Source organism: Mesoplodon mirus (assembly GCF_964341445.2).
Source record: "Mesoplodon mirus genome assembly, chromosome: 19".
NCBI lineage: Eukaryota > Metazoa > Chordata > Mammalia > Artiodactyla > Ziphiidae > Mesoplodon > Mesoplodon mirus.
Genome location: NC_138995.1, coordinates 10,343,798 through 10,370,746, shown reverse-complemented (window position 1 = coordinate 10,370,746; position 26,949 = coordinate 10,343,798). Strand labels below are relative to the sequence as shown.

Here is a 26,949-nt window from a genome sequence, read left to right as displayed (position 1 = left end):
AAAACTTAGCATATGATTATAACCACCTTAAAGGGAAGACTGCTTTTTTTTTCTTTTTTTTGAATGGTGTCTGGCTATGTAAACCACTAATTAAAAAAAACAACACAGGGGCTTCCCTGGTGGCACAGTGGTTGAGAGTCCGCCTGCCGATGCAGGGGACATGGGTTCGTGCCCCGGTCTGGGAAGATCCCACATGCCGCAGAGCTGCTAGGCCCGTGAGCCATGGCCGCTGAGCCTGTGCGTCCGGAGCCTGTGCTCCGCAACGGGAGAGGCCACAACAGTGAGAGGCCCGCGTACCGCAAAAACAAAAACAAAAACAAAGAATCCACCTTCCAAGGCAGGGGAGACCGGTTCGATCCCTGGTCGGGGAACTAAGATCCCACATGCCACAGGGCAACTAAGCCCATGTGCGGCAACTACTGAGCCTGTGCGCTCTGGAGCCCACTCACCACAACTAGAGAGAAGCCCACGTGCCACAACTAGAGAGAAGCCCACGTGCCACAATGAAGAGCTCGCATGCTGCAATGAAAGATCCTGCCTGCCGCAACTAAGACTCGACACAGCCAACAAATAAATAAATAAATAAAATTTAAAAATGGTTTCTCATTAAAAAAATGCCTTGAAAGGCACGTGAGGTGAGGGTGTGCATATTTGAGGGTTTTGGGTTTCTCTTTTTTCTGGGAAGGACTCTATAGTTCTCATCAGATTCTTAAGAATATTTGAGAAATCTCTCAGAAAAGATTAAGAAACCTCCACTAACTCTGTGCTTCCCTATTCCCAGATCGGGGACCGTGTCATGGCATTTGTCAATTACAATGCCTGGGCAGAGGTGGTCTGCACACCAGTGGAATTCGTCTACAAGGTCCCAGATGACATGAGCTTCTCCGAGGCTGCTGCATTCCCTGTGAACTTTGTCACAGCCTACATGATGCTCTTTGAAGTTGCCAACCTCCGAGAAGGGATGTCTGTGCTCGTACACTCTGCTGGCGGCGGCGTGGTAAGTGGGCTGCTTGTGAGTCCTCCTCCCCAAGGTCAGAATGGAGAAAGTGCAGTGACACCCAGTTGATGATGAGATTCCTGTATGAGCTGTGTCCATTTGTACGGATGATCGCTATGGTTCTGGTGAAGCTCGCATGGATGGTGGAATTCGTACAGATGATTGCGTGTGGGGTAGGATGAGCCTCAGAGATGGTTTCCCTGGAGTCTGGAAAGGTCTCCAAGATGGCGTGTTAGGACTCAGTGTGTCTCAGAGATGGATTCTGTAGAGAAGCACTCTCATTCTTGGTATCTCAGTGATCTGTTATGTCAATCATTGTGAGACGCTTCATAAGTCATGTACTACTAACATTATCTGAAACACCAAAATGGCGGATGATTTACTTTTTCAATAAGTTGCCACGAATGTGTGATGCTTCCCATAGTAATGGTACCCTTATTCATTTGTGTTCTGATATATTTTCTTGAGTGGGAGAGAGGTAGATAGAGATTGTCCTAGCACAATAGGAATTACGCTTTAACCTAAGTCTACCCATGAGAGTGGTTGCCTATGTGAATGTCATCTGTAAGGTGTGTTTTTGACAAGGGGGGAAATAATGGAAATTAAAATCGCTGCTCTGGAGCTAAGGGATGGCAGAGATTTCTCCCACGGCTTGGATGGGTCTCGGTACCAGTCACTCCATTGTATTGCACAGCTGTCCCGTGGCAAGCACTGTGTTCCCATCATGGTCTACTGGGGTTGGAGGAGAACTCTTTGAGAGGAGGAGACATTACTCATTAATTCAACAATTATGTATCGAATACATACTATGTCTTGGACTTTATGGGGATAGAGATTAAAAAGAGAAGGTCCAGATACACCATCCAGTATCTGGTGTGAGAGGTTCTTGGTGTTGGGGATTCTGTGGTTTGACAAACTCAGAGATGAACTCTTCGGTTAGGTGTATCTTGATGTTTTCACTGGAGGTTCTACTAACATTGATTTTTTTTTTTTATCTTGGCTTTCTACAACTACCAAAACCCTACATAGTGTAAAGCACATTTCTGGTTTTCCTTTCCAAGAAGACAAGCTCACATACAAAAATGTGAAGGCAAAGACGTGAAACTTTAGGAATGCTTTAAGAGGAGTCTCATCAATCACTTTAGCAAATTTGCCAATGTCTTTTGACCATGAGCAAAGATACAGTAAAAGTTAAAATATCCCTCGGAAAAGAAATGGATTTTGGTGCCACTGAATCTATTAACGGCAAGCAAGCCATTCAGAATGCTGGCATTTATGAGCTCGGTGTGCTCAGCATACAAAGCGTGAGAGACCTGTTTCCATATTATCAACATAAGCACCAGGCTTTACAATGGGGCTGGACTCAGTTCTGCTGAGAGTCCATGCTGAAACATTGGCACTGATGATGTTTCGTTTCATGTTTTGATTTTGTTTGTTTGTTTGTTTGAGTTTGTTCTTGAAACCAAGAGAAATGTATCAGGGACATGGGTCTCACAAAAGAGAAAAAAAGTCTTGGAAAATAACAGTTCTTATCATGCCTTGTTCTAAGCACACAGACAGTACAACAGCAAGAAATTAAATGTGAAACAGATGGAGGAACTGGGGGAAAGGAACAATGAGGGTAGGTAACTAAGGTGGTGCGTGTAATGCAGGCTTTGATGTGCTAAAGCTTTGGTGAAGGCGCTTGCTTCCTAACAGTGAGTTGTGCAAAGAGAAGAATGATCAGTCACGTGCACTAATGTTCATTTGATGGAAATAAACCAGTTATTAGGAAAACCATAAGTAGTACTGGGTTTTAAGACTGGGGGAATCTTTCTCTGTGGCTTCTCATAAGAAATGTATGCTGACAAGCAATGAACATACATCAACAAAACAGTTATAATCAATGCAATTTCTGTGATGCTTTTTCTTATGGTATGCTTGTAATGTAGTCTAATTGCACCGAAGTAATGCAACATTTAGCAAAAGCAAATACCCTAGGCCAAAAAGGATGTGGTCTGGCTTAATCCATGGACAGCTGAAGGGTGTGGTTGGACTGCCCAGCTCTCAGGTGGGTGGGTCTCCTTAAATAACGTTTTTCCAACCAAGATTTGCTAAGTGGCATGCAGCACGGAGTTCAAGGTTTCCGTGAGAGGAAAGTTTTTTGGCCAAGTGCATAACCACGTATGTGAATGCTCAAGCAAGCTGAGGTGGAGTTGACACTGTCTTACAAAACCCAACAAGTTCTAAAGGGAGCACAGACCATTTCACCACCCCACGGGGGAAAGACCAGCGAGTCGCCCCCGGGCAGCAGTAGACTCCTCCTAAGAAGACAACCAGCCACGGCTCTCATGATGGGGGGAGCTCCCTGGGGAGTACTTTTCATGCATTATCTGTGACACCCTGGAGAGGTGTGGAGCTGCTTCCCGTCACTGCTGGGTAAGTCTGGCGCAGTTGCTGTGGTAGGCAGGATGATTCCTTTCCCCCCACACTCACTCCCCAGACATCTATGTCCTAATCCCTTACATGGCAAAAGGAATTGTGCAGATGTGATTAAGGAAAGGACTTTGAGATGGAGAGACCATCCTGGATTATCCAGGTGGGTCCGATGTACCCACAAGGGTCCTAAAAGATGGAAGAGGGAGGGAGGAGAGTCAGAAAGAGACTCAGAGATGTTACCCTGAGGGCTTTAATGATGGAGGAAGAGACCATAAGCCAAGACATGTGGGCAGTCTCTATCTGCTGAAAGAGATAAGGAAAGGGATCCTCCCCTGGAGCTTCCAGAAGGAACACAGCCCTGCTAAAACCTTGATTTTAGCCGAGGGAAACCCATTTTGGGGAATTCCCTGGCGGTCCTGTGGTTAGGACTCTGCGATTCCACTGCAGGGGACCCGGGTTCTATCCCTGGTCAGGGAACTAAGATTCCACAAGCCACGCAGCGTGGCCAGAAAACAAAAAGCCAAAAAACCATTTTGGACTTCTGATCTCCAGAGCTGTAATATAATACATCTGTATAGAATGACATTCTTACTTATCCTCTTACAGTATAAAACTCTAATAGAATGAATTGGTTTTGTTTGTTTGCTTTGAGCCAGGGACTCGGTGGTCATTTGTTGCAGCAGCGATAGAAAACAAATACAGCCACCTTCTCTGGGCTGCCCCCCTTCCCAGTGTGGAAAGCCCACAGAGGCCTGAGGAAAACACAAGCGACAAGTAATAGAACTAGGATTCACACCCTGATCTGGCTGATTCTAAAATCCATTCTCCTTCCACTTGACAACCCAATCATTCATTCCTTCATTTATTCGTTCGTTCAACATATATTTGTCCATCTCCTACCTTAGTGCCAACTACAGACATTTCAAAGAGCCAAAGACTATGGCCTGGGTACACGTTTCCTAATTTGATGATGGTGACAAAGAAAGTTCAACCTGATTAGGATAAAGTTTCCTAAACTGAGTTCCTATAAAGTGTGCAGTTGTAATGGCACCAAGACTTCTGTCTGCTTTTTATCAAAGGCTGTGATGGGAAATTTGCAGATGGGAAGTGAGAAATGCCAGCCTCAACTGTAATATGGAAGGAACTTTAATATATTATAGGAAAATACTTCGATCCAGAGCCAGGCACTTTCTCATGGGAATCGCCCAAGTGTCAACACTGCTCTGTCGCATCTCTGAAGACACTGTTGGTTTCCTCTGACAGTAGGACGGCCAGATGGTGTAAGACAATAACGCCACTAATGAAATCTTTAGAACCTGGTTGAAGATTCCTTACAATCTCATAAAGGAAAAGTAAGAAAATACATAAGCAAGTGGGGCTCTTGTCAGGAACTTCCATAGCGGGTTTTGCTGCCAATCCCATTAACAAGCTACCGTGACCTTGAGCATCTTAACTGGGGGTGTGCTCCATTTCTGGAGAATAACCTTACTGTTACTGTGTGGATATTTGCATCCATGTCTGACATTTGATGCCTTCCGGGCTTTCAGAGCCCTTTGACCTTTTTCATCATCTCATCTGAACAGAGAGAACAGAAATGGGCCACAGATCTTGGAAAGGAAAGCAGAATTTAACTTTCAGACAGAGTTAAATGGCTACTACTCAATTATTAAATTCTATTCATTATGGATGGGGCATTTCCCAGTGTCATTCAAATCACATCCAAGGAGGTACCACAGAGGGAGGGCCAGAATCTACAGGGGTGTATCATGAGCCCCGCCCCCCCGACCCTATATAAGGGCTCATGTGTTGGGGGTCCTTCCTGAATGGCTTAACCATACATCATTAACCATACACCATTCTAACAAGAAACTGGGAAAGCATGGGGTGAGCAGGAATCCTTAGTGTGGTGGAGGAATGGGACATATTGGAGAGTCATTCCATGTCAGCAGAAAAGACACGGCCATCTGCAAAATCACTATAGGAGAACAGTTTGTTGAAAACAAAACCATTGCTGATCATGAACGGCACCAACATCTACCCAGCTACTCAAGTCAGCAACCCCCAAATCATGGTTAAGGCTTCTTCAAGTGCCTCATGTTTGAAATCCTGTGATTCATTCCTGCCACATCATAAATGCAGCAAACATTTGTGAATCAAAAGCTGTTGCAATGGGCTTCACTGGTGGCGCAGTGGTTGAGAGTCCGCCTGCCGATGCAGGGGACACAGGTTTGTGCCCCGGTCCGGGAAGATCCCACGTGCCGCGGAGCGGCTGGGCCCATGAGCCATGGCCGCTGAGCCTGCACGTCTGGAGCCTGTCCTCCGCAATGGGAGAGGCCACAGCAGTGAGAGGCCCACGTACCGCAAAACAAACAAACAAACAAAAAAATCTGTTGCAAGCCATTTTTTTATGTTCTGGAAAAGTTATTTGCTGAGCTAAGGAGGGCCCCATCATTGAGTTAATCTCAGAAAAAAACTCATTCCTAGGGATCTTGTAAATTTCAGTCTAGTAAGCAATCTTTGGCAGTCTAGCTCATGCCATCCCACATTCTGAATATTCTTCTGAGTTTTCTGTCTGCATCCAGTGTGCATTATTAATTGAACGTGGCCTCCTTTTCATGGCCCTGTGGCTGTCTCACCACCCCCCATCATCCCATGGTACAGCTATGCTCAGTCTGTACCCTTCAGCACTCCACCTAGAGGGCGCATGCATGAGATCTCAGAGCTGGAAGGAGACAAAGACACCAAGTTTTGTTGCACACTAGCTGTTGAAAACGTTATTCATCTAGCCCTCGTAACAACCCTCCCCGTGGGAGGGTGCGTGGCAGTGAAGAGTTCAGATCACGAGCTCTAGAGCCAGACTCCCTGGGCTTAATGCCAGCTCCCTCTTCCCAACCCCTCTAAGGCTCTACTTCCTCATTTGTAAAGTGGGGTGACATTAGGGCTAGCCTCAGGTGGCACTCGTGTACTTGGAGCAGTGCTTGCACAGGATAAACACCCGGCGAAAATGAGCTATCGTAATTTCCCAGATCCAGAATTTCAGCGTCGTTCCCAAGGCTGCAACGTCCATTAGGAGAAAAGCTCAAATGTGAACTTAAAATCCAGGGCCAGCAACTCCCAATCCAGTGCTCTTGAGACGACCCCACAGCAGTGGCCTCAGAATCGTCTGCACCTCCCCTCCTGTCTTCCGCCTGCCCCACCCTGGGCCCTGGACAAGAGAGGCTTCACTATAGCAAGACCTCCTGGTCCCCAGGGGCCTGCGACGCTAGGAAACAGAACCTCTGGAAATTTAAAGAGGACAAAGTGCCTCTGTCACATCCTTCCTGAATAATCCAGGAGACAGGATTAGCTGCCTCTCGGCCTCAGCAGGAAGGGCTGTGGCCTGGGGACTCCCTGGAGTGGTTAAGACCCTTACTCCATAACTGCGCACCCCAGGTAACAGGACCTCACCCTCCTAAATGTCAAAGATGCTGCAGAGACGTGTCATGGACCAAGGCCCCACCTCCCTGCTTCCAGAAATCTCTGATGCTGGCAGCCAGTGCCTGACTCCTCACAAGTCAGCAATATGCCTTAGGTTAAGAAAAAATATATCTAAAAACATTTCTTCCAAGCTAGGTTGGTCTATGTCTGCAAAAGCCTCATGTGATCTTTATTCTAGTTGCTTTTCACTCCATTACAGTAAGTCATGACTGAGCCAAAGAAACTATCTTTATTACAAATATTATAAAGGTTAAATTAGGCCTCTGAGACAGGATTCATTCGCTCAATATTTGTTGAACATATGTATCAGCTCATGAGGGAATAAAAGCTAAACTAGATGGAGTCCAGTAATTTCCATACACTGTGAGGTAGATACTATTACCTCCCCATTTTAACAGAGGAAACTGAGACACAGAGAGGTTAAGTTACTTGCTTCAGATCATACAACCATGGAGAGGATGAGCTGGCATGTGAACTTGGGCCTCTTTGAATACAGAGCCCACGTTTTTAAGGGCTGGGAGGCCATGCTCAGAGCAACTGTGCTTCTGCTTAGAATGGAGTGGAATGGATTCCATGCTATGGGTTTTGTTGGTGAGCTTCCTTCCCTAGGAGCTGAGAACCACCTGGGGTTACTCAGGAGAGCTGAGCTATCTTCAGGAGAGGGGAGCATCTTCTGTTGACAAGACCATCCTTTCAAAGAATCAGGCAGATTTAGTGCTGAAGCTGCCCTTGATGTTAAGTATCCAGCTGGAAATAAGCCCTAGGTTGCCATGTCCATGAAGGCGGGGATGGTGTGATCTCTTCATCCCTGTATCCTGAGCACACAGCCCACTGCCCAGCACAGTGGGGTGACCTGATAAATATTTGTAGAGGAAATGGAGGAAGAAAGGGGCCAAAAGGCGGCATTCAAATTAATTATGAAGACAGTATAGAACTTAAGGACCCAGGTTCCAAAGTCAGAGCTGGTTTTCATTCTAGCTTCTCTATTTTCAAGGTCAGAGACCTTGAACAAGTACTTTAACTTCATTGGATCTTGTTTCTTCATCTGTTAAAAATGGGTATAATACCTATCTCAGTTTTTGTATGGTGTTTTAAAAGATGATTATAGGGACTTCCCTGGTGGCGCAGTGGTTAAGAATCTGCCTGCCAATGCAGGGGACACGGGTTCGAGCTCTGGTCCGGGAAGGTCCCACATGCCACGGAGCAACTGAGCCCGTGTGCCATACAACTACTGAGCCTGTGCTCTAGAGCCCGCAAGCCACAACTACTGAGCCCACGTGCCACAGCTACTGAGCGTGCGCGCCTAGAGCCCACGCTCTGCAACGAGAGAAGCCACCGCAATGAGCCCGCGCACCGCAACGAAGAGCAGACCCTGCTCACCACAACTAGAGAAAGCCCGCGCGCAGCAACAAAGACCCAACACAGCCAAAAATAAGTTAATTAATTAATTTTAAAAGAAAGAGGATTATGGAATGGGCTTTGCAAGCTACCTGCACAGAGGAAACTCAAGTGTCAGCTGTTGTTATTACTATTACTATTATCATCATAGTATTATCTATCTGGTTAGAAAATATTACTCACTGCCACTCTGGCACTTAGAGCTGGAAGCAAGAGAGCAGCAAATAGGACAGTCAGCTGGCGGCTGGTTGTTGGAACTTGGAGCAAGGGGCAGATAAAGCCGACCTCAGCATCCTTTGTTCATCTTCCCTGACAGGAGGCTGCACAATGGTCTCGTGAATTAGTGGGGTTGTCTCATACGCCCCTTTTCAAACATCACTTCCCTAAAACACCTAAGACTTTAAGAAGATTTACCTCTATAGTTCCAGGCCTTGGACATGTACCAAGAACTCCAAATACACAGACTAGACTTTGCTGAGTTTATATAACCCCAGGGACCTGCCCACTTCCCCAGCAACACACCCAAAAGGCCACAGTTGCTTTTCAGAATACTATTGCCCATATTAGGATGAAAAAAATCAGTTCAGCTGGGAAAGAATGAGATGTGGAGCAAGAAGCAGCCTCGTCTGTCCTCACGGGTACCCACCAGGCTATCAGCCATGGTCCTGGGTACTCTACCCACCCTGGCTGGCCACTGGTCCCTCTGATGGCGTCCATCCTGCAGCTCACAGCTCACTCCATGAGAAACGCAACAGAATCCCCCGCTCATCCCCTGTTCAAAATGTGCTCAGGCTCCTCAGCGGTATGACCTGATACACAGATGAACATTCAACCCCACCTTTCCTCACGCCACCTGGAGTTCTCCCCCCACCCTGCCCCCCCATTCTTCCCACCACCCACCCCCACCGAACTTGGTCATTATTCCCCTCCCTCCCCACCCCCAGCCCCTGTCTCTGTCTCTCATCTCTCTCATCTCTCTTTGCTTGGCTCTCTTTCCATCTCTTCGTCTATCTTTCTGTCCGTTTCTCTGTCTGTATCTCTATCTCTTGCTCCTTTCTTTCTCTTCCTCTGTACCTTTCTCTCTTCTTCCCTCTCCTTTCTCTCCTTCCTCCCTTGCTTTTATCTTTGTTCTCTTTCCTTCCATCTTTCCTTCTTCCTTCCTTCCTTTCTCTTTTTCTCTCTCTCCCTTCGCCCTCCCTCCCTTCCTCCCTCCCTCCCTCCCTTCCTTCCTCCTTCCTTTCTTCCTTCCCTCCCTCCCTCCCTCCCTCTCTCTCTTTCTCTCTTCATCTATCTAGTACAAGCCCTGAGGATAGCTGCGTTAGTCTCTGGGTATAAAAGAATGAGCAACATAGGCCTGATCCCACCATCCTGAAGCCTACAGTCTTGTGAATATAATACATATTTACCAGGGACACATGAATCATCGATGACGGTGGTGACAGGTACTAAGGTGGGGGAGGAGATGGTGCCGTGACTGTAGCACAAGAGACCTAAGCACCTGGTCTAGGGAATCAGAGATGACTGTACCGAGGAACTAAACTTAGAACTGGTATTTAAGGAGGAGGAGTTGAGGAGGTAGAAAGAGTGAAGGGAGGAGGGAAGGAGGTTATGAGAACGGGCAGCAATGGGGATCCGGGTACATTCAAGAAACTGACCAGAGTGTGGCAAGAGAGGAGAAGAACAGAGAAAAAACGGGACTGTGAGGGACTGGCAGATGAATAACCACACAGCAGCCATGTTGGCAATTTTATCCTTATCCTTATCCTAAAAGCCATGCGGAGTCATAAGAGGGTTTTGGGCAGAGATTTAACTCATGGTTGACATTTTTATAAGATCCTGTGTTGCTGAAGGGTGAACAGATTGGAGCAGGTCAGTGTGGAAGCTGGGTGATTGAGGGATGGCTGTGTTCCAGAGTGTCCTTCAACTTCTCTCATTAGAGCAATTACTGCCCTGGATGCCTGAATGCCAGATATTCAGGCGTCCAGGACTCTATCCTTGGGTCGGACAGCATCACAGTGCAACCCTGGATAAGCCCTTTCCCATCTTGTGCCTTAGGTTTTTCTGTAAAATAAGGTAGACCAGATGTTTCTTCTGTAAAATGAGATAGAGTCAATATTTCTTCAGTAAAATGAGATAGACCCAGTGGTTTCTAAGGCCCTGTCCACCTTCCTTGGTGATCCTTGCTTTCTTGTGAGGCTGCCAGTCTTTATCTCCTGGATGAACACCTCCTTACCTATCACTCTCCTCACCAGCACCAACTCCCCCCACCATCCGCCCCCACCACGATCCCCTTCTTTAAATTTTTAGAGTCAAGAGAGACAGTTAACCGTTGTTAAGCATTCAGTCTTTGGAACAGACTTCCTGAGTTTGCATCTTGATTTCTCTGGCTTATTACTCAGCTGTGCTTTAGTTTCCTCATGTATAATATAGTTATTATACTTATCTCATACTATTAGGAGGCTTGAATGAATCAATATGTGTAAAATGTTTAAACAGTGCCTGAACCTAGTAAGTACTCAAAAAATGTTACCTAATAAAACTAGTGGATGCTGTGACGTGCCATCTAGTACGCCCTTCGGGACTGAGGTACTCATGTCCCCGAGATGGCAGGAGCATTGGCTACTGATGACTCATGGCTGTAACCCTCCCCAGTAATAGTCCTCAACGGAAGGGAGTGGCCTTGCTCAAGGTTTCCGGCAGCCCCCATCTAATCACTGTTGAATGCACGGCTACAGAAGCCCAGTCCCCTTGCCTCAATAGAGATAGCTCTGAAGGGCTAGCCCATCTTTAGAGCTCCTTAGGGGACCGATTAGAGCATCTCTTGCAGCTGCACCACAGCTCTACCTCTCTGTCTGCCCAGTTCTGCTTCCCTCACTGGTCTGCAGATGCTGTTCCTGAGAGTCCTTCCCGATAAACATTCTGCGTGCAGGTCTCCACTCAGAGTCCTTTTCCAGAGAACCTGGCCTACGACAATTACTGTGATGACCATTATGATTACCGTCATCATATCTGTAGCCCGTGCAGACCTGCTTGCCTACCTGGTCCATTGGTCGAATTTCCAATGACGGCCGTCATTTAGACCTTGCTTCCCAGCCCTATGCTTAGTTCTGGAAGCTTATCTCCTTTTTTCTGAGAATCATTCCTGTTGTCTAGAACTCTGCTGAGTGCCCAGAAGCAGCTAATTAGTGCTAATGGGTTGAATCAGTGTGTGGACAAGGGAGCTGGTGAATACTTGCTTTTTCCTAAACCATTTGGGCTCCACTTGATATTAATAAACCCAGGATATATGCCAGACAAAACATCAGAATAACTTCACAATATGGCCCTGAGCTGGGTAAACTGAGCCCTGGGCTTTAGTCTCCTATGGTGGGGTTTGCCTTCAGTATCAAGAAGAGAGAACTAAAGCTGCTCTGGGCTCAACTTAAAGAAGAGGAGCTCAAATGAAAGATTAAAGGTGTATTTCTCTTTATTTAGACAAGCTACTAAACCCTCAGGACCTTGGTTTCTTCATCTTCATAATGAGGATGAAAGTGTTGATATGAATTGTCAGTGAGTTAATTCATATGGAACTGTGGTTTTCCTTGGGTCCCACCCCAGACCTACTATGGAATCAGAAACTCTGGGATGGAAGCCAACAATCTGTGTTTTAACAAGTCCACCAGGAGACTCCAATGCGTGGTCAAGTTTGAGAAGCAGCGAGGCAGAGATCTTCCAGCAGAGCCTGACGTTCAGAAGTTCACTAGGAATTAGAAACCATTGTCATTTGTGTGGCAGAACTTTGTAATGGTGATGCACAGGAAATGTCATGCAGTAAAGGACGTATGAGTATTCATTTCTACCTTCTGTGTTAGTACACATTAGTTTAGGTTTATGAGGGCACAGAGGCTTAGATTCCTTGAAATCCGAGATTCAGCAATTTACTGGATGATCTTAACCAAGGTGCTTCATCTAAGTCTCAATTTCCTTGTGTATAAAATTCACATCATAGCGAATGCTTTGTTAATGGTTTGAGTTAATGGTTAACTTTTAAATCCACATAGCTCACTCCAGGTTTGCGATTGCTCCAGGTTTGAGACTGCTCCTAAGCTTGCTGTGTAGGTAAAGAGATAATAGAATCCTTAACACAATGCCAGCTCCAAGTGACAGCGCAGTAAATGGTGCCTGTGATCCTGTGCAAATCATGCCCTACCTCAGAGAGAAGAAGTAATGGAATAATTATCCTGTACGCATTTTTGTGTTTGCTAAGAAAAGCAGACGTGCAACCCAGCTTATTGTATGAGGAGGAGGGAGTTCCTCATAAAATGGTACCCATCTGTGTCACACGGGAATGAATGGTTATTTTCAAAATCTCACAGCTGTGAACTCCTCCACTTTTGAGCTTTTCTCATGCCCAACCTATCGGGCTGCATGCCCAGCTGGTGGAAGGGCTGACTTCTTGATAGAGGAGGAAGTTTGTGGTCCGAGAATGTCAGGAACACACTTTAGTGTAAAAGGACAAGAAAAACAACCCACAAGGAGTACTTGAACACTAAGGATGCTATTTATCCTCCTCGGTTTCATTGCTTATTTTGTGTCCGTAAAATCTGTCTGGCATTCATATCCTCTTTCTCCACCTGGAGCAGGCATTCAGCTTTGTGTGCATCAGAAAACATACAGACGGGAGGTTCTGACCAAATACACAGCCTAATTAGGAAGGAATATGTCTACTCAGGTGGTTAGGTGAGGTTAGCCCTCTGGCCTTGGCAGACGTGGTTTCAAATCCTGGCCCTGCTATTTGCTGATTGTATAACCTGGGGCACATTTCTTAACTTTTCCAAGTCTCATTCTTCTCATTTGTAAAATGAGAAAACTCATTTAATGTATACGAGTAGTCAACACAGCACATGACACCCACTCTGCTATTTTTAATTGTACTACCGGCAATGATGTTAGACCGTCCAGCATGGATTTAAGGAGACAGATATTCGAATTACGTAGGCACTCTTGTTTTTGCACTTTTTTTCTGCCCTGTCCATCCTCAGGTTAAACTGGGTTTACGATAGCTTCAGTCTCAAACCTGGAGTGATCTACATGGATTTAAAAGTTAACCATTAACTCAAAGCCCTCCTGCATGACAGTGACACATTTCCCCGAGCACTTCTAAATGCTCATATGTAACTCTGACGTCAGTCGGCGGCGCCCCTTTTATTCCCTCCTTGCTGATCCACTGCATGTGACAGATTGTCACCCCCACCAATGGTGGTGGTCTTGGGGGCAGTGGAGGGACACACGGCTGCCTCCTGTTCTCTCTGATAAATGTCTGGGCCATGGTCAGACTGTGTCAGGTGTACAGGGATGCCATGAATGTCAGAGAGCTGACAGAAAGTTCCATCGGGCCGTCAGCCTGTCTCCTGAACACCCTGCTTTTCAGAGCTGGAGCTTCATTGTTCTGACAAGGAGAGGACTTGCTTGGTGACTGGAAGAGCCTGGAGGCTGCTTCCTTGGGAGGTAACAGTCTTGGGCTCAGCCTAGGGTTGGGATGTAGTATCAAAATAAGAGTCCCAAGTAATTCAAGGACAAGTCTGGACTCCACTTTTTTGGAAAGCAGTAGTGGTACCCAAGACTGTCCATCGGGGGACGCTATCAAGGGCTTTCAAAATCAGGCTGGTCACTCTCTTCCAAGGGGAGACTTTGAAAACTCTTCCTGGGGCTGAATAAACCTGAGGATCTGTTGACACAGAGCAAGATATACAGATGCCCATTCTGTGGAGACGAAGATGCGTAAGGCAGTTCTTGCCTCGGGAAGACTCCTCAGTCTCTGGAGGAGACAGATAAGCAACTGCATACGTGAACTAGAGTTTGGAGTCTGCACTAATAAAAGCAATGGAAGCATTTGGGAGAAAGAGGGGTTAATTCTTTATGGGGGAGGGATGGTATGTCAGCAGAATTCTCACGGACAAATAGGAGTTCTCCAGGTTGCCGGGAAACACGGCACAAGAGCCCAAGGGAGGCATGGAGTTGCAAGTCCCGGGCAGGTAATGACAGTGAGGAAGGAAGACAGGGCTCCATCATGCGGTCCCTGATCCGCCTGTGAGTGAGGTCGGCTTCACGAGCCTCTTCCCCTTGCCGTACTCTCGGCACAAGTATTTGAAATTTATTCATAATTCTTTGAATAGATAAAACTGATGGATGAATGAGGTCTAAGATAATACTTAGTAGCAATTTTTAAAAAATTTAATTGTAAAATTCCAATTTTTCAAATTTTGTGAAACATATATATATATATATATATATATATATGGATTTAAGCATGGGAATGTATGTGTTGTTTAATTTTTTAAAAACATGGTGCCAAGTACCTTGCTCTCATTATCTTACGTGTGCTTACAACAACTCCATGTAGTATATACCATTATCATCAACTCATTTTGAGATTCAGGACATGGACGCTTGTGGAAGTGAAGCTCAGCATCCAAAGCCACGTGGTTGGCAAAGATGGAGACGGAATTCACGCTCAGATGGGTCCTTCTCAAAGCCCGTGTTTTAAACCACGAAGGCAGGTCAGGAAACGAGGAAGGAGACGGCGGGATCCATCTGCTCAGGCTTTCTGCCTACTCAGCTATTTTTGGAACATTGAAGCGACCTTGCTACAAGCTGTCTTTTCCAACGGTGTAGGGGGTCACACTGGCCTCTGAGGAGCCCGGCGGGCAGTGGAAGGACCGTAGTGAAGCCTGTGGGGCGGTGACGGGCAGGGGAGGTGGAGGTGCTATGCACCAAGCCAGCTTAGACGGGTGGGTACGCCCCCCCCCGCACTTCTCCGGAGCCGTAACAGAAGGTCAATCCCAGTAGGGTTGCCAGATTTAGCAAAATACGGATTTTATCTGGCAATCCTTCCTTCCCAGGGGCCCCCGAGCCCTCCCACAAAAAGTTCTAAACCTTTCAGGGAACTAATTACACTAGTGAGGCTGAACTCCTGGATTTGAGATGATTAAGAGATGCATCCAGGCAGGAATGCATTAAGGAGGGCAAATATTTTAAGCCCCAAGAGAAGTGACTGAAAGGAGCCCTGTTCTCTAGAGCCCATCCCGGTGATGAGAAGGTGACTACGTGCTCAGTGCCAAGACTGGGACTCCCCTTCCCAGGGCCAAGCAGAGGGCAACTTCACTGCCACTAACCCCCCGCCCCATGCTGCTCAGGGCTCTTCCCCAGCCCCGCAGCCCCAGGACAAGGGAGGAGACAGGAGAGGAGACTCCATCTGCCAGAAAGGACATGAGGCGGGTGGGGGACCCCATTCCTTCACCCAACAGACCTTTATTAAGCACGTACTATGCGCCAGGCAGCATGCTAGACATCTAGAATACAGTGGCAAATAAGGGAGATAGGCACATAGCCAAAGGTCAAACAAATATATGCACGTATAGACATATTATATATATATACACACACAGACATACATATACATAGATATGCATATGCATACCTATTACATGATATATATGTGGAAAGGATCAAGATGCTATCATAGAGAATAAACAGGGAGGAAGACGCACTGCAGATTGAATCATCAAAGATGACCTCACCGAGTGGGTAACATTTAAGCAGAGACAAGGTGGTAATTATGTGAAAAGCAGGAAAGAAGTCCACTGCAGGCTTTAGGAAACAGCGAACACCCGAGGCAGGAAGTGCTGATGGTATTAACTCATTGGAAGAGGATTATTCTTGTCTAGTCAGAGTTGCCTCGCTGAGATGGAACCTGTTACCCGCTAGGCTTTGCGGCACATGCCCCGGCTGCCCAGCCATACCCACCCCCTCCATCCCTGAGGTCAGTGCATGGTCCCAGTTCATGCCAGCAGATTCCTGCAGCTCTCTGCCTGAGGTCATTTTTTCTGGTTTGCAACTTCGCCCTTGCTTGGGGCAAGGTGGAAGTGACTGGGAGTTAACGCCCCCCAGAAGCATCCTCAACAAGTGAGTGATAGGACTTGGGGGCATAAATACCTGAGCTTCCTCCCCCTAGGTGGGAGAATCATCAGGTGTGTCCTACCTGGTTTCTCAGAAGGTCCCCACTAGAGATGCGCTCCAGCTGTTCACTGCGGCGAGCCGTTTTATAGGTCCGTAGGCTTTCCTTCCTCTCCTGACTTACCTACCATACTCCTTCATCTTACTTCCTGGGATCAATTTCCAAATAAACCATACGCACACAAATCTTTATCCGAGGGTGTACTTTGGGGGAAGCCCAAACCTTCTGAACAAGTTATTCATGACCAGCCAAAGATGAACTCAAGCATCCTTCCCCATCATTTCCTGCCCACCCACCTCTTCATCTCCAGCCATGCCCATCTGTCCATCTTCCCCTTGCAACCACGCACGTTTCAACCCTGCAGCCTTTGCTAGCTCCTCTTATTTCTCCTCCTGGAGAATTCCTATTCATCATTTAAATGTCACTTCCCTTTGGAAGCCTTGCTTGCCCTTTCACCTCTACACCCTCAACATTGTGAATATTTCCTAACCATTCAAAATAATGATGTTAAAGAATGTTTCACAATTGTATTACTGATAATGCCTTCACCAGACTGCATTCATCCATTCATCCATCCATCCAACCATCCAACCATCACCCACCTCTGTATGCCAGACACTAGCATGCTCCAATTGTCCTCGGGTCTTCCTGTCTACATCTTGAGGTCAGAGTGGGTCTTAGGCATCTCTCTGCTTCTAGCACGTAGCACAGGGTCCATGTGGAGTGGGTGCTGGACAACTGTTTGATCAAATTAAATTGATGAACTTCACCTGTTCCAGGCAGACAGCATCTGTGCAATGATAATGAGGTTCTTAATCACACAGAGAAGGATACATTTATTAAGTATGTGGAATTAACAAATGAGTATGTTGTCAAATTTGAACCACACATAGACACCATTTCATTCCTTAAGATAGCTTGTAAGCTATTAAGTCAGGAACCATGTTTGATTTCCCAATACCAAAATGTATTCTTCAAAGCAAAAACGACCATCGGCAGGCTCTACTTTATCAATCTGTGGACCACAAAGTCTGGAATTCCTGCTTTGCCTCCCATATCTTCTCTTTAGAACTATACTAAGCTGTTTGACCTTATAATTTTATACTGGTAGGGTTGCCATATAAAATACAGGATGTAACCCTACCTACTGGCAACGTCTTCTAAAGAAATAATCAAGGAGAGAGTCAAACAGGCGGCCAGTCCGTATTCAAACACTGAGCATCTACAGTCTGTCTAACAATGTGCTAGACACAAAATACTCAGTAGCAGATAAAACAGATTTAGACCCTGCCGCCTGAAACTTACAGTCAAAGATCTACACTCAAAGATGTTCACTGAAATATGGCATATAATAGTACAGCATTATAATTTCCTCTAAGATAGGGATTGGGTAAAAGGAATTATAGTATATCACACAATAGAATATTCCCCAACCATTCGAAATAATGATGTTAAAGAATGTTTCACAACCCACGAACGTGCTCACAATGTAAGCTTAGAAAGAAAAAAAATAATCAGGGTACACAGTGGTATATTTGGTGTGATTCCAATTCTGTGGACAACCAAATATTGATCTATACGTGTCAGAAAACTACTGGAACAAAAGGAGCCCAAGTATGTAGTGTCTTTATCTCTGAGATATGGCATGATGGTTGACATGTTTATCATCTTCTGTATTTTCCCCATTTCATTCTTTACAAGGGACACGAACATGTGTTGCTTTATAGTAATATATTTTTTAAAGAGCTTAGGATCAGAGTAGACTCTTCCACTGCAAAACGTGCGACTGCATTCTCTCACCTGTCGAGAGAGCTTACTAATAGGATCAGTTTGTGCTGTGCTTCAGGAAATAATAGCTTTGGTCTTTTCCAGAGCTTTTGGGGAATGAGGACGCGGTTAGGAAACTCTGGGTGTACCTGTATGAGCTCTTTCGTTGACTGCAGCCTATAAATATTTAGTGGCCAAAAGCAGTGGGTGCTGGGGAGGAGGAGGCAGGGAGCCAAAAGCCAAACTTCCCCTGTTCCCTCTGTCCCCCAGGCTTCTCAGTGTAAACCTGCAGCCCTCGATGGTGCTGTCCTAATGCTGGACCAGTGACGCACCTGAGACCTTGGCCATGACCCACCCATGTGTACAGTTGACTTTTGCTACAACTGAGGATACATATCCTGCCTATCCATCAGAGTGTGGACATGAGAGAGCTCTGAAATTCATTACAGCACACAATACAACTTGCGAAGTAACTGTACGCTTGTTGCCTTTACAAAGAAAGTCAGTGAGTGAAAGGAGAAGCTTAAATTGAACCTGTTGCCTAAGGAAGATCTCCTATTTACTGGGCCATGCAAGAAATTTGTCTCATGAATACATGTGAAAAGAGCCTGATCAGGCCACTTGAGACAACTGGTGAAGCCAAGGAAACAGTGGAATGACTGTCATTGCCCTTACGGAGACTATGAGATATTGCTGTGCTGTGGTTGTGAATAGCCATGTCATCCTCCCTACCTTTTTAGTGTTATCTTGATCTTTTTGATCCATTCAAGTATACTACTCAAAATTCTGTTTTATGAAAGTAGGCTGCAAACACAGAAATATCTAGAACCGCTAAGTGCTCAACTGGAGGGAGGTGGTCCCACTTTGCCACTGGACCATAGTTTCATCTGCCAAAAAGAAGGGTTAAACAGATTGAATATAGTTGGGCTGGAGAAAAGAAGACTCAGGATGCGGGAGCAATCTTGGAACCCTCAACAGAGTAGTAAGAAGGAGTAGGAGACACACAAGTCTATTGTTTAGTGGTTCATACCTCCTAGGAGCAAAATCGACAGGGGGACCACCCAGAGCACAATACAAATAAACCCTTCAGAGCCATCATAGTTGCCCCCAAATAGAACGGGCTAACTTGGGAGGTAATGAACCTCTGTCTCCATTTCATTAGTTTTCATCCTGGAAGTATACAGGAGGGAGCTGGGTTAGGCTTCCTATGCCAGGTAGGAGGATGGAGCGAATGATTCAAGAAGATTTTTAGCTCTTAAAGTCTCCAAAGCTCCTCAGGTTGCTGCCTTCTTGTCCCACCATGTGTCGCTGCCTGGTCGGAGATGCTGCAGAAATAGGAGACCAAGTCCTTAACTACCATACTAGCTGGTGCCAGACAGGATGCCCAGCCCCTTACAGGGTCACAGGCTTCACTCCTCACACCCACCTTGAGGAGGACACCATTACCACACACGCATGAGAGATGAGGGTTCTGAGCACTCACGGGACTTGCCCAATTCCAGATGGCTAGTGAGTGTGGTCAGGGGTACCCCACAGGTGATCTGTGTCCAGAACCTGTCACTTAGGATTCCTAGAACCCAGCACAGCATGTGGCACGAAGTAAATGTGCACAAACCACACTGATTTCTGTGCATGGCATTGATTTATGTCCACGGCACACACATTTTCACTGAATAGAACAATAAATAAACATGTAAAATTTATGGGACAGGAAAAGGATACCAGGAAAAGAACAGGGTGTTCCCTTACTGAGATGTGTCAAAGGGGGAAAAAAATGCGAAGAGATGTTCACTCATTCATTCATTCATTCCCACATTTTATGAACACTTCCTGCATGCCTGTCGCTGTGCCGGGGGCTCCAGATAAAGAGGTGAGTCAAGGCATGGTGTTGGAGCTCGTGGTGTCAGCGTCTAACCAAGGGAGATGGCTTGATAAACAATATTAAGAGTGAAATAACTGTACCCTTGTTGCCTTTACAAAGAAAGTCAGTGATCTTTGAAAGGCAGGACAAAGATTTGGGAAGTGAGCTGCTCTTTTTAAAGAGAGCAGGTCTGAAGGTGGAGAGGTAGAAAAGGTCGAGCAGACAGGGCTCAACATCCCCGCGGGAATTCTTCTCTGGAGACGCCACACCTCTGCTCCCTAGAGGACTGAACATGAAGCATCCCGTGCCACCCTCCAGCTGTGATGGGCTCTGCACCACAGCCTGGGTCAGAACCTCAGCTGAGGGATGTGACATCACAGAAAGAGTCCAGAGAGCTGGCAGGGGGAGCAGGGATTTGAGAGTCTGAGTATTGTGTAGCCAGGGCAGGGGCTTTCCTATGAAGTTCTTGATCATATCCAAAGGGTGCTGAAATCAAGGTCAGGCTCTTGGTTCTGTCAAGAGGCCTGATTAATGAGGCGCCTTCAACAAACAGGGACACTCAGAAAAAGGCACGAAGCCAGACCGCTGAGCTGTGAGAATCGTCATCTCAAGCAGGGAAACTTACTGCCTGCCAGGCACCGTTACCCGTTGGTTTCACAAATCCCCATGGTTATGGTGCAGACAATGCAGTAGATGGGCAAGGAAGTGAGCTTTTACTGCCTAAGCCCCTACTTTGTGCTTGACCCCATGCAGAGCTTTCTCTATGTCTGTTTAGCACATAGAGGTAGGTATTATCATCCCAACTTTAGAGATCAGGCTGTCAGTTGAGAATAATTGGGCTACGGCCCCCCAGGTGGTGAGTGGTAGATCAAGTCTCACAATCCAAGTCTCACGGACGCCTATACCTTTGCCCTCCTCTCCCAGCCACCCCATTTGTTCCTTTCCTTGACTTGATATTAGGGTGGCCACACAATAATAGGTGTGGGCACTCAATCGGCCGAGGGCACTTCTACTTTATGCGTGTTGAGTGAGCAAAGTTAATAATAGCATCCCACCCCCCGCTCTCAAAGCATATCCCAATTTAGATGAAAAATTATACGCTCAGCCTACCTAACAAGTTTTTGGTTGAAAGAGATGCACTTATCAAAACCACAGCTCCAAAATGTGAGTACAAATTGTAATTTGGCTGGAAACGTGAATCCGGCATCCCACTGTGCAAAAGTAATCATCCAGGAAATGTATCCAGATTCACCGCGTGGAAAGCAGCCAGCCTGGAAGTGGCTCTGACCCACCACGATTTAGAGCCCTGTGAAGGGGACTTTGCCATCTGGTAACCTGGACCGGCTCCCTGGCCAGCATTCCAGCCACGTGGTTCCTGGAGTCCAGTTCTTAGGCAGTGTGGGAGGCTCTGGGCTCTGGCTTGTTCTGTGGCCACCCGTGGTCTCTGTTGGAAAATAGTCCCGATGAAAGACACAGACTGAGTATGATTCCCACGAGGGCTGGGTTAGCAGAGTTACCATGTGCAGTTGGGCGGGCTGTACACTGCACAAAAGCACTCAACCCCTGGGGCAAAAGCGAGGGATGCTGTTTTGTATTCTTTTCTGAGATGGTCAGTCAGATGCAGCCACAGGAGGGGACGGAGGAAGGCTCAGGAAAACAAAGGGTCCTATACTCTCCAGCCCTAGGGGCAGGAGGCACACCATGTAGGGCCACCTGGGAAAGATACCAGGGTGCTCAGGAGGCAGAAGACAGGAGCTGGGGGCGGGTACTTAGGCTCTGATCTTTATTGGGGTTTCTATGGGAAAGGCAAGGCAGGGCAGGGTGGACAGACAGCTATTGCCTATTCTGAATAATTTCAGTGGTGGTTGGGCTATAGAGACTGTCTCTACATGCCTGGTACCCGGCCCTGGGAGGGATAAGGCAGAGGGGTGTTGCCTCCAGGAGTGAACGGACCAGATGGAGGAGGGAGGGCTCTGGTTTAGTTAGTTTGTGCGTCGAAGATTGCCAGTCGCTCCTGGGGGAGCCCTTTGTTACTGAATCGGTGAGCCCAGGGAGGGGCTGTCTCTCCCCAGACAGAAAGGTTCTTAAGATGTCAAAACATCATATAATAGAGAGAAAACTTAAAATATTTACAATACACATGCCCACACTCTGGTTGCCAAGGCTCACAGCTGTGCCTGCCGGGAGGGAGGGGAGAGGGGAGTGGTGACCCTGAATTGAACCCTTCCACCTCGGCTCCCTGCCCCGCAGTTGACAATCATTAAGTCCCAGAGCACCTGGGGAAAAGCTGCTTGACCTGGAACCAGGAGGCGGACGTTCCTAACACAGCATGCGCGTTCTTGAGGGTAAGAACTGCAGAAGGGCCCTAAAATTTACTGGGCTTCTGCTCTCTGCCTGGCACTGGACTGAGTACTCTAGTCTGTCTGCATGTGAGCTTCAACACTTTGGCGTCCTTAGCCCTTTCTCCATTTTATAAATGAGACCACTGAGACGCAGAGAGGTGAAATATCTTTCCAAAGTCACACAGCCCATCCGTGGGGTAGCGAGGTCTCCAATTCAGGTTTGCCCGACTCAAAAGATGCTCAACATCACTGACCATCAGGGAAATTCAAATCAAAACCACCATGAGATAGGACCTCACACCTGTTGGATGGTTATTATCAAAAAGACAAAAGATAACGAGTGTTGGCAAGAAGGTGGAGAGGGGCTTCCCTGGTGGCACAGTGGTTAAGAATCCGCCTGCCAGTGCAAGCGACACAGGTTCGATCCCTGGTCTGGGAAGATCCCACATGCCGTGGAGCAGCTAAGCCTGTGTGCCACAGCTACTGAGCCTGTGCTCTAGAGCCTGCAAGTCACAACTACTGAGCCCGTGTGCCACAACTACTGAAGCCCGCATACCTAGAGCCCGTGCTCCACAACAAGAGTAGCCACCACGATGAGAAGCCCGTGCACCACAATGAAGAGTCGCCCCCGCTTGCCGCAACTAGAGAAAGCCCATGCATAGCAACGAAGACCCAACGCAGCCAAAAAGTAAATAAATAAACAAATAAATAAATAAAAATTAAAAAAAAAGAAGGTGGAGAAAAGGGAATCCTTGTACACTGTTGGTGGGAATGTAAATTGGTGTAGCCACTGTGGAAAACAGTATGGAGTTTCCTCAAAAAAATTAAAAATTTCACTACCATATGATCTAGCAGTCGCACTTCTGGGTATACATAAATGAATTGAAATCAAGATCTTGAGGAGATATCTGTACTCCTATGTTCACTGCAGCATTACTCACAATAGCCAAGACATTGAAACAACCTAAATGTCCATTGACAGGTGAATGGCTGAACAGAACGTGGTATAGGTGATGAAATATTCTGCCTTAAAAAAAAAAGAAGGAAATCCTGCCCTTTGCTACAACATGGATGAACTTGGAGGACAGTACCCTAAGTAAAATAAGCCAGACACAGAAGAACAGACACTGCCTGACCCCGCTTCTATCAGGAATCTAAAATAGTCAAACTCAATAGAAGCAGGGAGTAGGATGGTGGTTACAAGGGGCTGGGGGCAGGGTGGGGAATGGGGGAGGTGCTAGTCAAAGGGGCAGAGTTTAGTTATACAGGATGATTGAGCCTTCCAGATCCACTGCACAGCACAGCGCCCAGAGCTAACACTACTTACAAACTTAGGAAGAGGGAAGATTTATGTCAAATTTCATCACCAAAAAAAAAAAAAAAAAAAAGGGAAGGAAGAAACTTTAGAGGTGATGGTTGAGTTTAGTGTGATGTGTTCATGGGTGTACACTTAGCTTAAAACTCATCAAGATTCATTGAGTATGTACAGCCTTTTTCTGTATCAGCCACACCTCGATTTTTATAAAAAGTCCATATTCTCCTCCCCCTGTACGTTGAGCTGTCTTGTGTGGGACCCCCAGAGATGCTGTGCTCTGTTCATATGAACAGGCCCTTCCTGGTCATATGAGCAACTCCAGCTATGAGGGGCTGAAATGGTGGAAGGAGGGTAAGGACTCAGTGTTTCTACTCCTGTCTGTCCAAGGCTCTGTAGGGGCCAGGCTGCTTTGGTCTTCGGAAAGAGGGGTCCCCTACAGGCCATTTCCTAAGACCCCACCTGAGCCTCTCTCCCGCCCCTGTCTTGGAGCTGCCTCTCCAACAAAAATGCGCCATCTTGTTTGACCCTCAAACATTCCATGAAGTGAAACCAGACTATCTACCCTCTCGGCCAGAGCAGAAGGCTGAGCTGTCACCGGTCCATCACCCCAGGAGGCCCCAGTGCTCACGGGACCACGTCCTAGGAGAAACTCAGGGAATGCGAAAGTCACCTCCCTCCTACCCTCTGTCCCAAAGATGCCTGTCGTGCTCGGTGATGCCCTGTCCGTAGGAAACCCAGCTGTGCTGAGACCAAGTGTTTTAGGCACCAAGTGGGAAGCTGGGCTCATGATGGGCCGTAGGGCTCACTCTGACCAAATCCCTTCATGAACATGTCCCTCCGTCCACCCAGGTGACCAGATTCCTGGAAGCAGGACTCTGCCAGTAGGTTGCATGGGTGGGAGGGGCAAAAGCAGGGCAGACGCTCACCCCAGCCCAGCTTGGGAGCGCCTGCAAACTGCCTTAGGAGGACCCAGTACCGCCATCTAACTGTAATTAGTCTCTGGGGGCTCTTTGAGAAATATATTTCTATGCCCAAACCTGATTCATCCCAACATTCTTTCTATATTCTTCCCTTAGTTATTACCCACATTTGACCCTTCTCCCCGCTCCATGTCTATAGTGGAAGGGAAAAACCAGAAAATATTCACTCTTGGTGAGCACATACATTTCCCGCCCCCTCCCCATCACTGCCCAAGGAATGTGGGGCAGACCTTGTCCGCATCCAAGCAAGGGATAAAGCCAAGAAGCTGCTGGACCTTCCTTCCAAGCCTCCCCTTCTAGAAAGGGCACATGTGCCCAGTCCCAGCCCTCAGTCGCCCTCTGACACCGTGAGTCCTCTTTGACTACCTTGCTCTTTGCTCATCAAACTTCTGTCATTTCTGCTACTTCATTCATTCAACATATAGCTACTGAGACCTACGTAGGGGGACCCACTGCTGTGGATAAAGGCAAATAAGATGTGGTCCTCCCCTTAAGGAGCTGACAGGCTAGTGGGAGACACAAAAGAAAGAGATTTTTAAAAAGGAGGAGAGAGCAATGGAGAAGGAGGAAGAGGAGGGAAGAGGAGAGAGAAGAAGAACCACAGCACGGCGTGCAAGATGGTTGAGAAAGGGTATGTGTGAGTTTTAGGGCAAAGCAGGAGATGTTAACTCCTCTGGGGATATCCAGGAAAGCCTCCTGGAAGAGGTGGACTTGGAAGCCTGCTTACTGAGCACCTGCTCTGAGTCTTCTCTGGTGAATCACATCACATGTGTTACCTCCTTTGACCCACATTTGACCTCTTTGACCTTGTGGAGTAGACGTTACCATCCCGGACTTAGAGAAGAAGAATCTGCCACTCAGCCAGCTTACGAGGCAGCTCCAGGACGTAAGTGGTCTGGGATCTGAGAGCTGTAGCTTTTGCTCTACAACCTCGGATGGGTCTCATTTCTATTTAATTGTTTTGATGTCACAACAGAGAACTTGGGCTTAGTGACAAGGAGACTCGGGTCTACATCCCATCAGTTCCCGCTGCTAGTTCTTAGCTTTTCTGAGCCTCAGTTTCCAATGACCAGCAGGATAACCTTGATCTTTCTGAGCCTTCATTTCTTAGCCTGTCTTCATGATGGGAGTATGATGTTGGCAGAATAAAATGAGATATATGTAAGGTGTCTGGCGCAGTGCTTGACAAAGAGCAACTGGCCAGTAAGAGACGGTTCCCCTTCCTTCTCTTCTCTTGGTCTCCAGATCCTCTACTGTTCTGTAGCTTGGGGGAGCGGTTAAGATTGTGGACCCTAGAGCCAGGGGATGTTGTTTCAAATCTAGTTTCTGTTGTTGCTGTATGACTTTGGGCGGTTACATAACTTCTCTGTGCCTCAGTTCATTCTTCTGGAAAACAAGGATGAAAGAGTACCCTCCTCATGGAGGTCGGGATGCAGATCGAACGAGCTGGTGTTTGCAGAGCATGGAGAACCCTGCCCAGCACACAGGAAGTTCTGTGCAGATGACATTGGATAAATAAATCTATACTCTTCACCACCTAGCCCTACCGCTTCTCACCTGAGAGCCTCTGCAGTGAGCTTGGTGCAGCCTGAGCAGAGGAAAAGTTTAAATATTCACCTTGCAGACAACTGATGGGCAGAGCTGTGAGTGGCTGGGAAACCTGGGTGTTCAGCAGCCTCGCCGAGGCCCTGGGAGCAGGGAGGCTGAACGTCTCCAGGCATCCAGAGCTTCAGATCCTATTATTAAGGGTGGGGGATTATTTTCTCTTCCTGCATCTCTGATTCACAGAAGACTGTTAGTCATACCCTCACCTACGGGATCCCACATACTAAACCCATAGGCTCTGATGTCAACCTCGACCCAGAAAGGAGGAAGTGGATGATGGTCAAGGCCATAACTGACCAAATTAGAAGAAGGAAACTTTTAGAGTGCTGGCTCTCAGCAGAGGCTGCACATTAGAATTACCCAGGGAGCTTATAAAATACATACTAATAACCAGACCCCACCCTGGTTTGAAATAAAACATGTGCTATTAAGAGATTCTGAGCATCCCGGGGGCCTTAGCCTCTGCATCACGGGGAGTGGAGCGGCGCCATGAAGGATGAACTGCATCAGTGGTTTCTCAGCTTGAGCTGCATCAGGACCTGCTGGAGGGCTTGAACTCCGAGTACCAGGCTCCACCCCCGGAGGTTCTGACTCTTCAGGTCTGGGGTGGGGCCTGAGAACCTGCATGTCTAACAAGTCTCCAGAGCTGGTGCTGGCACCTCATACGGAGAAGCACTGAGCTGTACAATAGATAAAGCCAATCAGGGAAAGATATTACCTGCCAAGGCTTCCCCAAAAATGTGTCTATGTGTTTGTTGGATTAAAAAAAAAAATTCCACATTTACACCTTGAG

At 47.0% G+C, this 26,949-nt stretch overlaps 1 protein-coding gene across 1 annotated transcript in view; it reads left to right on the top strand.

The window, feature by feature from the left end:
* The window catches only part of VAT1L (vesicle amine transport 1 like), a 151,388-nt gene that overhangs the window by 31,428 nt on the left and 93,011 nt on the right, over window positions 1–26,949 (top strand). Inside the window, exon 3 of the mRNA XM_082607570.1 lies at window positions 782–997. Coding sequence (XP_082463696.1) covers window positions 782–997 — 216 coding nt within the window. The remainder of the gene's footprint in view (window positions 1–781; window positions 998–26,949) is intronic.